General features: G+C 40.1%; 1 protein-coding gene across 2 annotated transcripts in view; it reads left to right on the top strand.

Annotated features, from left to right (window-relative positions):
* Positions 1-12,975, top strand: part of plxna2 (plexin A2) — a 164,624-nt gene that overhangs the window by 117,202 nt on the left and 34,447 nt on the right. For both annotated transcript variants that reach the window (XM_087834367.1, XM_087834366.1), the window contains exons 13-17: positions 3,058-3,209; positions 6,391-6,508; positions 8,150-8,286; positions 9,439-9,606; positions 10,828-10,921. In XM_087834367.1, coding sequence (XP_087690493.1) covers positions 3,058-3,209; positions 6,391-6,508; positions 8,150-8,286; positions 9,439-9,606; positions 10,828-10,921 — 669 coding nt within the window. The remainder of the gene's footprint in view (positions 1-3,057; positions 3,210-6,390; positions 6,509-8,149; positions 8,287-9,438; positions 9,607-10,827; positions 10,922-12,975) is intronic.

The raw sequence follows: 12,975 nt of genomic DNA on the forward strand, positions 1-12,975 counted from the left end.
AACCAGATGATAGGTTACAATTCCCCATTCAAACGCACAGGTCTTGTTTTTTTTATTTTACATAGTCTTCTTTTGTTTTTTACTTGTTTACAGCTCATTTTCATCGTAACCAATATGTCTTAGCCTATTACAAGACATTCAAGACTCTATAAAGTATTTAGGATGCAGTTTGTTCTGGAACAAGCGATCAGTGGGGTTTTATCAAGCCCATTAAATGCTTCTCACAATTAAATGTGACATGCTAGAATTAGCCTGAGCTAAGAATTAGTCTGAGTGGCAAGACAAAGAGATTATCTACAAGCTTCTAAATGATATCAAAGGTTGTTTCATTTCAAAACATAGAGCTTTGGGAAACTGTGGTGTTTTTAAGGGCATAAAAAGATCTTATCCTATATATCTAAGCTTTTTTGAAAGTAGATAATAATTAACATACAGTAGATTTTTTTTGTATTATAGATTTTAATAGTAAATGAGGTGATTAAATATTATTATTGCTGAATTCCACCGGGCTCGGTCAGCTGCCGTAGTTACAGTGACATGCTTGGCTTGCATAGCCTGAAGGCAGCTCGGTTGGTGTATTGCACTCTGCTCTACGTATTGAGTTTAGCATTGGCTGCATCAGCACATCTTTCCCCGCCATTACTTCAGCTGAATATGTCAGCACCACGCTGACAGACAGCCCCAGGTTATTCACATTGAAGCCCATTTCTCTCTGTCGCCATGGTTTTTTGTTATTTCTCAGAATACCAAGGTGTCTTCTCAAAACTAGCCAGCATTTTTTTTTCTGGAAATTGATTTCTTGTACATCAGAATGTCTTTATTTGTACTTAAGCCATGCATTTTTATCTCTAATGATTCTAGTGTTTTTTTCATTTATTCTTTTCATGGTCTTTTAGCCAGAGAGAGATACATTATGCCAGAGAGACCGCATGAGTAGGAGCAGGGAGAGTGGCTTGCAAGCTGACTGCCTGTTTGCTGGGAATTACCCTCTATTGACAGTGTGACAATGCCAGGCGGGCAGCAGCACTGCTGCTAAAAGGATTACATAGGGAGCATGGCATGGCAGCACTGGGTGGGAAAAGGGAGCTGGGGCAGAAGGGCGTGTGTGTGCATGACCAGCGACGCTTCCTTTTCCCCTTCTGAAATACAGTTTGGTAAAGCAAAACAAGCAAACTAGAGGAAGAGGAAGATGTGTCACATGGCCTGGGGAGATAAGATGATGGATGGGAAGAAAACAAGGAGTGATGCAAACAAGATAATTTTGCAGTGAAATATAAACACAAACCTATGCTACCAGATGATAGTATATATGACTACTTTTATTTGTCTATAAAGACCATTAGAACTAATGTGATTGGCAATCAAATCAGTCTTGTAAACAAAAAAAGATTCTTTGTAGATCTGGTTCCTTTGTGTGTGTTAGAAATGCAGACACAAAGACAAAGAGCAGAAGTTCTCTTATGCCTCGCAGCCTGGTGCATCTTTGAAGTGATAGTTTTTTCCATGATCCAGATGAATCAAGGCTCTGTCTGCCAGTGGGGAACTCAGTGAAATGGGTTTTCTGCGTGAACTGGACTATCGTCACGTCCTTCCACTATGGGAAGTGTCCATTTCAGTCTCTAAGTAGAAGGAGGAGGACTCCCAAGCTTTTAGCATGGCCGTCTGTGATACAGCACTGCTGTCCTGTCACCGTCCCTGCCTCACCTGTCACCCGTCTGATGGGACCGAAACGGCGTCCACTTTCCCCCCGCTGCTCACCCCATTTTCACTCTTCTTTCTTCCATTCCCTTCCTCTTCGTGCTTTTTCTTTCTTTTTTTCCCCCTCCCTTGTTTTCTCACAGGCCCTCACGTTGCTTATGTAACCATCACTAAGTCTACTCGAATAGCTGCTGCCATCGCCTGACATGGATATATTTAGCCATTATGTTCCCCCCTTCTATACCCTGCATGCCCAAGCAGTGCTAAAAGATTCATGTATTCAGGCCCCTCAGGCGTTGCAGTGACACACTTACTTTACATCCAGAGCAATTAATGTCCACTGAATCTAGATTACAATGCCAGCATCCCACACGGAAGCCGCAATGCCCTAGTGGGTGTTGGGGGTGGAGATAGAGGGTGTACAGCAAGTCTTAAAGGGTTGCCATCACGTGGGGGTTTGCAGTTCAGTGAGCGGGTACAACTGACTCTTGTTTTTTCCCTTCTGCTTGCATGGTCAGTAATAGCGTATTGATTGCTTACATAGCAGCCCCACACAGCAAAGTGACAGTCTATCCACCCTGCTGCCCTCCTCTCCTGGTTTTTCTGTATTCCTTTGGTGACTGCACAGTATTGCCTACTCTCTTGATCTTTTCTTTTTAACCTTTTTTCCATTTCACTCTGTGTTCTCGTTTTTGTTTTTACTCCTCCTCCTTATCTCGTCCTCTTGTGTTTAAATGGCTGTGTGATGGCCAGGTTGGTGCCTCAACAGGACTCTGCAGCACAGAAGGCACTGTGCCACCCTGTGCCAAGGTCATGCTGGGCAGCCATATTGCATTTTATGAGTAGGTGGTCTTCGCTAATCATTAGTATCCCCCCTTGTTAGATTTAACATCCATGTTAAGCAGGGTAGATTCTGAGCAGGTGGCTTTTTGCTGAGTGTTAAAAACAATTTCGTATTTATCCCAAAGTTCCTTTTTTTTTTAAAAAGATTTGCTGTTGCAGGAGAACGAAATTGCAAAAGAAAAAAAAAACTTTGTATTCACTGGTGATTATGTATGCATGGTGTGTGGATGGGTATAATGCCACATTTTAACAAGAAGAGCTGCAAAACAAGTGTCATTAGGTGCTGTTGTGATTAGAAGTTGCTCTTGGCACAGTGACTCATGGCATGTTCTGACATTTTGTGGATGTAGGACTGGGGAGTACACTTAATTGCTTTTACAGCCACCTGGACCAAAAGAGCATATTTACCCTTGAGCACATACAGAAACCTGTACGCATTTATGCGTTTCCGTAAACCCGCCGCATCCCTGAAGACAAAAACATCATTTGACGTCTAGTTTCTCTCCAACGTTATAGGTGACACCAGTGGCTGGACCACCAGAGGGAGGCACCCGGGTGACCATCCATGGCACAAACCTTGGTCTGGCTTTCTCAGATATGGTCGGCAATGTAGAGGTGGCAGGAGTCAGGTGTACCCCTGTAGAGGATGGCTACATCATTGCTGAACAGTAAGTGATCCAAACACGAATGATCATTTCAAAACTATTGCTAATACTTATTATTGATGGATAACTACACAACATTTAATTACAGACAAACACAATTATTCCTTCAAGTTAACTGAAAACATGACGTTTCTTCCAACCAACCCTCCCAGTTTACAGGCAGATCTCATTTGCAGAAAGTGTATATGTACATTGTATGTAATAACAGTTATTTATAGGAATATACCCTCTCACTTGCTAACATTAGCAAAATATTCTAAATGGACTATATTTGCTGTTCCTGTAAGTGTATAAAAATAGGAAAAAAACAAAAAAAATGACAGAGTGACCGAAGTTTTAAGTATTTATTCAGTAACTTTAAAAAAATTATTTATATTATAATTGATTTCATGTTCTTTTATTTAATTAATATTGAACAATGCATAGGGATGCATTCAATCCGTTATTAACTCTCATAATAGCATGCATCTAGCCTTAGGTTTTGATACATTATTTATGTGCTGTAAAAGCTAATAAGCTCTAAACTATATATGTGTGTTGCACAATCTCCTGCTTTAATGAAGACTGGAGCAGGTCCAAACAGTCTGGTCTTGACATTGCTGTTTTCCCCCCCTGCAGCACAGTAGCCCAGTTCTCTCTGTGTAGCTCATCTAGTCAGCAACAATCCCATAACAGCTGTGTGTGTTTACTTGTGTTTACCTCCTTAATTGTCCCATGCTGTGTGTACATCATGGTAAAGTCTGTCCCGTTCACCCTGAACTAATGAAACGTGGCCCATGCTTCCCAACTTGTCCACCACCCCCCTTGGCTAGACACACAAACGTGTGTAGACTTAAAGACCCAGTGCCTCATGGTTGTTTAATCTCAGGTTGTGTGAGCCCTCCCAAGATAGATGTATGTATAGATAGTGTGTTAGTTTACCCTAAAAATATATATTTACATATTTAGACTAGGGTTAGGTTCAGTTGCCTTTGGGAATTGAGCTTCATTGTTGAGGGAAAGGCAATACTTCATTATAAAAAAAACCTATTCTATTAGGATTTTTAAGCATTTTATGCAGAAGGAACAAAAATACACATTATGGAGCAATTACAGGTTAGATAATTGTACCACGGAAAATCAATAGGATATGAGGAATAGTCTATTAAAATAGTACAACATTGCTATTGTAACCTTTATTATTGGACCCTTCAGCCACCACAGCTCCCTAGAAATTTTATTATAATATTTATAGTTTTCTTTAGGAGAGACAGGTACTCAGAAATAATTGGCTTTTCTTTCAGTTAAAGTGAAATTCTCTCTCTACTGACTTTAAATCAGTAAGAAAATGGTGTTAAGAATGAAATGTATAGCAATTCACTAAAAAAAGATGACAGGCATGAACCCACATGTGAATGAACCCACACACCAACACGCATGCAGCCTATCACTGTCATGGTTCTCAGAGGAGCCTTTAACCCTAATTTTTTCTTTGACCTACTTGTGCCCTCAGAAAGAGAACAGCGAAGCGCGATGCCATTGCTATAAGTCGCATAGTTCCACTTCTGCATGGTGTTACAAAGACATATCTCGCAGTCACATGTGCACAGTTGCTACTACTGTTTACTGTGATACGGTAATAAAGTAGTAAAGCTATAACAGCTCACATGGCATAGAGTATTTCTGTGGTTCCTTGCCCTGTATTGAGTAGCTGTATAGCTGTAATTAAAATCCACTTGGCTGTAGGAGACACTTTGTGTGCAGCACACTGATCTGACAGCACTTTAATGCGATTGGGGACAAGCTGGGGAATTCATTTATATGGCGGGTAAAGAAAAAAAAATTGACTGTGCAAAATTAAAAAACTAACCTATAACCTCTTAAGTCCGACTTTGAAGGAGATGAAGTCGTCCAGATGATATACTGAGCTGGACTTTTATTCAGCACCTTTGGATTGTATTTTGCCTCTAGGTTCATTATGCGCATGTCCTCAGCTGACTGTTGGTGTTTGTCTTGAGTCTTAATTCAGTCATCAGCTACCCTATGATGGACTGGACTGTACAAAAAAAACATACATATTTATGTGTCTTTTATGTTACTACTTCAGAGGTGTGTGTGAAAGCCACTCCTGCTTTGAAGAAAAAGTCTGAACTTTTGTTTTTTCCTTTTTTCCAGCTATCAAAAAGTACTTTTTTAAGGGCTGAGACTATTCTGCAGCATTTTTTGTTGTAGATTCCAAACTGAAACCTTATTTGGATGAATAAATTTTAAAAGTAACCTGCAAGTTTGCTTGTTTTTTAGCAGACTTAATTGCAAAGATCCACAGAGAAAATGAATGATAAATTAAAAAAAAAAAACCCACAAAAAACCCAACTTATTATCATAAATCTGCAACTTTGCAAATGGCCAATGCAGTTTTGCTTTCAGGTAGGAAGCAAGCGATTCTCTGTTTTTGTGAGGTGCAGTAAGAGGATATTATTAGGTTTGTCAGCAAGTAAATCCTCCTTTAGCTACACTCACACATAGCTCATCCAACAAAGCTCTCAAAGTCATTTGTTGTAATTCAGATGATCAGTGCTGGAGAAACAATACATCTGCTGTGCTTCATCAGCTCCGCTCCTACCTGCCCCTGCCATCTGCTCCCCCACATATTCCATCTCTCTTTCCACACTGTGATTGCTTCTTGTACTTTATTACTCCCTGGCACCAGCGATCAATAGACGCTCTCATTTTATTATGTCATTCGATCTAGTCACCTGCAGTGCTGGGAGATACCTGATCACATGATATGATGGAACGGTATTGATCTTGCTGCATGATTAACATTAGTCTTGCTGTACTGGCACAGCACCACTAGCTGTTAGTGGGAAATTTACTACATTCAGGTGCAGCGTGCTGGAGTGCCAAAAGAGGAGCAGACATGCTCTCATTTAAAGATTGTCATCGATGTCTGGCTGTGTCATGTAATGAAATGAATGAAACTACAAAAAATATTGTAATTAGAGCAGAAGATATATCAATACCAAGCAGCGAAGTGCTTTGAATATTCTTTTCTACAACGTTGCTAAGCATTAAATCATGAAGACCATGTTTAAGTTTGATGTTACTTTTGTTTAAAAAATTGAATTCCCGCTTCAAGTATGGGAGTATACTTCTGTTCCTGAAGTCATTTTAATTGGAAACTCATTTTAACTGTCTTTTGCAGGATCGTATGTGAGATGGATATGGCCCATGCGGACAGTATGCCGGGTCCAGTACAGCTCTGTGTCGGAGAGTGCAAACCAGAACTCCGGGCTCGTTCCTCACAACTCTACTCCTTTGTGGTATGAGTGTAATTAAACTCCATTTGTATTGTATTCTGAAATAACACTTGTGATCTAGTCAGTATATGGCTAAAAAAAGAATCTATGTACAACTAACTAAATATATAGTCTACTTTAGCTTATTTTCTAAGTTGGTTTACTCTTACGAATAATTTTTATGGGCTACAGGCAAACATTAATGTTGGAATTGCTGTGCATAACAGCAATGTAATTAGACAGACTAAGGCATGCTTGTTATTTCAGAAATGGCATTGATATAACAGGGCTTTCAAGGGGTTCACAAGAATGATCTCTTCATGTGTTTACTTGTAGATATTTGCTTTATTTGTGAAAATATCGTGTAGTTAATATTGTCTCATATACTAATGCAGTTCAATATAATATTTCTATTTTAAAATGTATTAGCTATTAGTTCAGCTACTAGAAGTAGTTGATTTTTGTATGTCTGTCCTGTGTAACTGAGAGCCATAAGAGCATTTTAGGTTAATTTAAACCGATGAATTATTTAAAAAAAAAATCACACCATGAACAATTGTTAGCTAACAGTGATGTTAGCTATAGAGACCATTTGTTCAAATGTTTCTATCAAAAAAGCCCACATAGTAGCTAGCAAAACTGGCTATTTCCAGCTTTTATGTACAGTCTGTGTGTACTTGCCATCCTCACACACTCGCACACATTTCCTTTTCTCAGATATCTGCTGTCTACCTGACCTGCACCTAACAGTTAATCTGCTTTCTCATTAGCACCCTCTCACACCTTCACAATTAGCACTCTTTTAACTATTAACAGCAGTCAGTAATTACTGCTGTTGTTTTCAGAGTACCTGCACTATCCTGCATGCTGGATGTCACACGTCGCTGTCAGTTTTGAGTTTTGTCAGCATGATGCTCTTGGCTCTGTAACACACGCTTGGCCACTTTTTCCTCACCAGTGATACGGCTGCTACTCTGGGAAGCAGTGGAATTCCTCTGAGATTACTTCACAGAGCTTAGAATTGGCAACGCTTACGATTCCCTTGTATTGCAGTGCACCTAAAAAAGACTGCATCATCACAGAGGCATTCTTCAGACAAGACATATTCCCTACGTGACCTTGTAGACAAAGGGACATTGTAAATGACAGTGTGCATTTAGTCGCTTTTAAAATGGTTGTTTTATGTTCGTTCAGATACAGGTGTGTGCACACAGATGCTTTTATGTGTGTACGTGTGTTCCTGTGTATGTGTGCTGTCTGCTTGAATATTACTCCATCTGTCTGTGTGACAGCATCCTGGCTGCACGCCGCTGAAAGCATTCGTTATTTTCAGATTGTCTTTAAAAAAGCTTCACTCAGATACAACCCAGCAATGCAGGGCACGCAGGAGTGGAATCTATAAGAGGACACTAAGGCTTTATTGCACTGCAGTTCACTGCCATCACCCTGACAATGTGAATAATTGTAATTTGCTGGAAATTAGTGATAACACTGAGTGTTACGACAGAGATGCTCCCCTGCTTACTGTAAAACGCATCTATCTTTTAATGTCTGCTGGTCTCGTGTCATTTCTTCCTGTTCCGTTCCCTCATTTTAAATGACTCTGACAGTCTGTCTTAATGTCTCTCTTTCTGCATCTGTGGTTTTTTGTTTTATTTTTTTTAGACTCCAACTGTCACAGGCTTGTCCCCTAGAAGAGGTCCAGAGTCTGGGGGCACTAAAGTAACTATAATGGGAGAAAACCTCGGTGCCGGCAGCAGTGTCAACGTCAAGTTTGGAAACCAGACATGCGAGTTCTTTGGGTGAGATCTTAATCTCCAACATAATTGTCCTGCATATGTGCTGCTACAGAGTCTACAGAATGACGAAATGCACATCGTGGTGGAAACACTAAACGTTTGTGTTGATATTGTGGAGTTAAACTAATCCAGTCACCATAAATGCCATGAATTTCCACACATAGCACAAATAGCAGTTTCTCATAGTATAAAAATGATTTGAATTAGTTTAGCTAAGTTTTTGCCCTCCAGCATAACTGTCAGAAAATGTTGGCTATATGGCATGCTATTAGCAATTTTTAAGAGTAAATAAATAAATAAAACAACAGCTTGTGCTGTCAAGATAGTGATTTATTCACATTAAATAAGCAGCATTTCTATGTCTTTATTCTTTTGTTTTGGTTTTTTTTTTTTCCTTTGATATTATACTGCGAATACCCCCCAAGGGGAACCTCTTTATACCTTTGTTGAAACTTGTGTAAATTCTAATAAGGTTTTGATGACCTACTACATCAAACCTTGTAATAATATCTTCCTTTTTTTTTTTATCTAGCCCCATCCTTCTCATTCTCTTCATTCTCCCATTCCTAATTAGTTTATCTGTTCTCCCCCATCCCTCAAAATTTTTAATTCTCAGTCTCACAAGTTGCTTTCATTTCTCTACACCCATCCCTCCTGCCGTCTTTTAGTTACTCGTACATGCCCTCTTTCTGATTTCCACTCCTGGAGGCACCTATTTTAAGCCCCGCCACAGTATTCTGACTGTAATGTTGTAAGGTTGAGGAGTCAAGTAAACTTTAATGAGATACGGGGCTAATTACAGCTTCTCCACTGTATTCCTGTCATGGGAGAAAGAGGTAGATGTGGGGCTGTTCTACTACAAGCACTCTACTAATGAATTTGGACAAATTCTGAGGGTTTGTGTGTAGATCACAAAGTCCTGTACAGGGAGGAGAAAGCATGTTTTAGAAGGATGTATGAGAGCTGAAAGTACTGACTGCATGTTAATGTGCAGTGAGTGCACCTGTTCGTCATGTTTTGAGTGGGATAATTACAGAACAGGTCTCACAGAAAAAAATAGTATGTTTTTTTTGCTCATATAAATCAAGTTTGTGTCTTCTCATATTCATTAGTTTTGCTACAGATTTATAGTGGTATTCTTATTCTTTTGTGTAGAAGGACAAAGACAGAGATAGTGTGCTACTCTGCCCCTTCTCTGTCTGGAGTCGGCCCGGTTCAGATCAGCGTCAGCGTGGATCGTGCCCAAATCAGAGAGAGCCTCACCTTTGAGTACACAGAGGACCCTACTGTACAGCGCATTGAACCAGACTGGAGCATTGCAAGGTATGCACATTCCTCAGATTGTATGTATGAGAGTTTTATTCGCGTCCTCAGCTACCAGTCTTGAGCTTTTGACACGTAGACAAGAATTTCCCAATCCAAAGCTTTAGAGCCGATCAGTCCAAGCCAGCAACAATAAACAGACGAGTCAATATTGCATTTTCAATTACTGTTCGGTTCTTTTCCAATTAGTCTGGAATTGATAGAAGAACTGAAGCTCACTGATTGGAGAGGATGGGCACTTTTGAGACTGAGATTCTCCTACTGAATGCAGTGTCGATCCATGTGTTGAACGTCTTTTTGGCAGATAGATACACAGACATAGAAGACTACTAATTAAAAGGAGGAGAGGGATGAAGATGAAACAATGGCATAACAGAACAATGTGCTATCAGAGGTGTGAGTCCACAACAGATGGCGTGAGCTTAGAGATGGAGAGTATGGTACACTGCAGCAAAATCGTGACAACACAAAGGGAATAGGAGGAATAACGAAGGGCGAAACTGATAGGAACCACATATCTGTTTTGCTTTCTTTGTGTTTCGGAAGAGAAAATAAATTAAATTTCCATCTAATTCCATTTTAAATTACACAGTGTGGACTGATTTTCAATGTCTCAAAAATTGGAGCTCAAATTGTGTAGAAAGACAGAAAGAAAAGCGAGCACAGAGCAGTTATTTTACATAGTTGCTGAGTGTATAATCTATGGATGCCACGGACAGCACACGGTCTGTCCACAGTAACTCACTACTGGTACAGTGAACTTTACCCTAAACCTTTATTCAGCAAACCACATTGACAAGTGCAACAGAAAAACCATCTTTAACAAATCCAACCAGCTACAGGAGGGCTGGGAATTCAGCAATTTTCCACCTCCTCTGTTTATGCATATTAATATATTTGAGCTGTCTGTTTTTTTTATTTATTTTTTTCACTACTTGATTGTGAATAGTAAAAACATAAAAATGCATCTCTAATCACCATCTTCCATGGGCTGTTTTGTCCCAAATTAACCTTAAAATGGCTTTTGATATGAAGCTTTTTGTTCCCCAAGTGATGGGGAACAGATCAGAGTTAGAAAGTTCACAATAGGCTTTGGACTGCTGCGGGTCTTTTTCTCAGATATTCTCTTTCTTAGTCTGCACAAAATGAAAGTCGGATCTGACAAACATGATTATAAAAACTCCTGTAATAAATTTTGTCTAACTTCTTCCATTTATTCAGCGGTCACACACCCCTGATGGTGACGGGAACTAATCTGGATGTGGTTCAAGAGCCCCGGATCAGAGTGAAATACGCCGGCCGAGAGTCTGTCAATGTAAGAATCCCTCACTACTAATCTGTTTTCAACCACAAAGTCTCTGCTGTATGTGTAGTAGAAATCTTCTACTGTACTACTTCCAGCTTGCCATGCTATATAAGCAGCTAAGTGACATTTACTTCAGGTAAAACGGTCCTTAACAGGCCCTCTAGCCCTCTACGCTCTCTGATTTATGCTTGATCCCAGTCTTCTTGACCCCAGAGCATATAACTATTGCAGCTGTTGGTGAGAGTGATCCACATGCACTATTTAATATAGAGTTTACTTAAATTTTTTTTGACCATCTCACCTCCCACCTACTTGGTGTTTTATTTACACTGCTCTCCTGACTCCCAAATACCATTTTCACTTGTTTGAGAAAAGATAAAGAGGCAGCTGGAGGACAGTAGAAGTTGACCAAGACTCTAAAAGGTTCAGTGGGGAAAATGTTAGAGGTGTCCATCACTGGAGGCGAGAAGGCTCATAATGACTTTCAATGGAAGATTAACTGCAGTCAGAAGTCTTTGGTCAGCATAAAGACCGCTTGTATAATCAAAGACTTGTCTGAAGGAAATCGTTACAAATTGCATTTGAGCCCCTGTCCTGGGGGTCCTTGTTTAATTAAGAGGATGGGATTTCCTCTCTGTGGTCTGCTATAAGGTGGAGAGGGCAGATGAATACGATAAAGGGGAGTTTGAGGAACAGAGAGTAGTGAGCCCAGTATTGTGTATCTGTTTAGTTTCTGTGCGTCTTTTGTAAAATCAATTTTCACACATGCACTATGGCCCTGACCCATGCTGCACATTACCGAGCAGGGATGTAAGTAAGAACACAAATCCTGAAATCATTTGGGGTAATTAGGTCCATGTAATGGCTAATTCTGGTGTAAAAATAGAGCAGTCAATTTTTGAGAATTCACAGTGAGTGAGTGGGCATCGTGTATCCTGCCTCTAGATTGGCATCATCCCGTGGCAGCATGGTAGCTCAGTGGTGAGCATTCGCTTGCTTCACCGCACGAGTTTTTTTTGATCTCAAGACATTTCCTGATGCCGCCAGTGAAAACACAATCTGTACTCTCTCTGTGCTAATGCAACACGGCCTAAGATTCTCAAAAACTAACATCTAACTGTGGATAATTGCCAGAATGTGTGGCGTGAGTTCTGCTTTGCAAGACAACATCAGAAGACTTGACAAATACACACTATACATTTTGTGATATATGGGAAAAAAACACACTAGTTTGGAAATATTTCAGTCTCACACCTTAAATTTTCAATATATACAATGTTTAAAAACATCATAAAACAGAATTTCACATTGATGCAGGGATGCACAAAACCATCCTCAAAGCTGTCCTTCACATACACAGTTCCCTATAGATTTACTCTTATTGCATTTCCAACTTACTGCCTCTAAATTAGCCGTCTAAAATTGGCCTTAAGTGTCTCTCTTGCTTAATGTTCCGAGGTTTCTGAGCTCCAGGATCCTCGTGCGAGATACTGACATGCAGACCTTATGTGAAGTAAAAGACACATAAAACACTGTTTTTATATCTGGAGGAGAGAAAAACACTTGATGAGTGAGACAGAGAAAATCTGGTGAAATGGAATTTGACTTGTGTGTGGGTGCCGTAGTGTCTGATATGTCAGTTTCCAAATCTTTGAAAGCGAGTTGTTCATCTCCACCCTGCCTCGTCTCATCCAACTCCCCACCTAGTGCCTCGCAATAGACGACCATGTCACCGTCTTGACTGCCCCCACAGCCACAGAGAATGAATTTCTATTAAATGCTAAGGTTACAATTACCTATCCTTCATCCCACCCTCCCAGGCCCTTCTACCCCTTTCCCTTTTTGTCACGGGAGGAAGGCAAACAGCACAGAAGCCTATAGCAATAAGAGCTGCTGTCTGTCAGCCAGCCTTCAAATGATCACCTGTCTTCCACTAAATTGCTTCTCTTCTCTCCCTCCCTTGTGTCACCTGCATAGATTCACAAAGAAACCAGGAAAGAGGAAAGAAGACGATTTTCTTTGTGAAATGCTCTGTATCTGTCACTGGATTCACAATTGAAACA

This window comes from Neolamprologus brichardi, chromosome 20 (assembly GCF_056152115.1).
Source record: "Neolamprologus brichardi isolate AB-2024 chromosome 20, ASM5615211v1, whole genome shotgun sequence".
In the NCBI taxonomy this organism is placed as follows: domain Eukaryota; kingdom Metazoa; phylum Chordata; class Actinopteri; order Cichliformes; family Cichlidae; genus Neolamprologus; species Neolamprologus brichardi.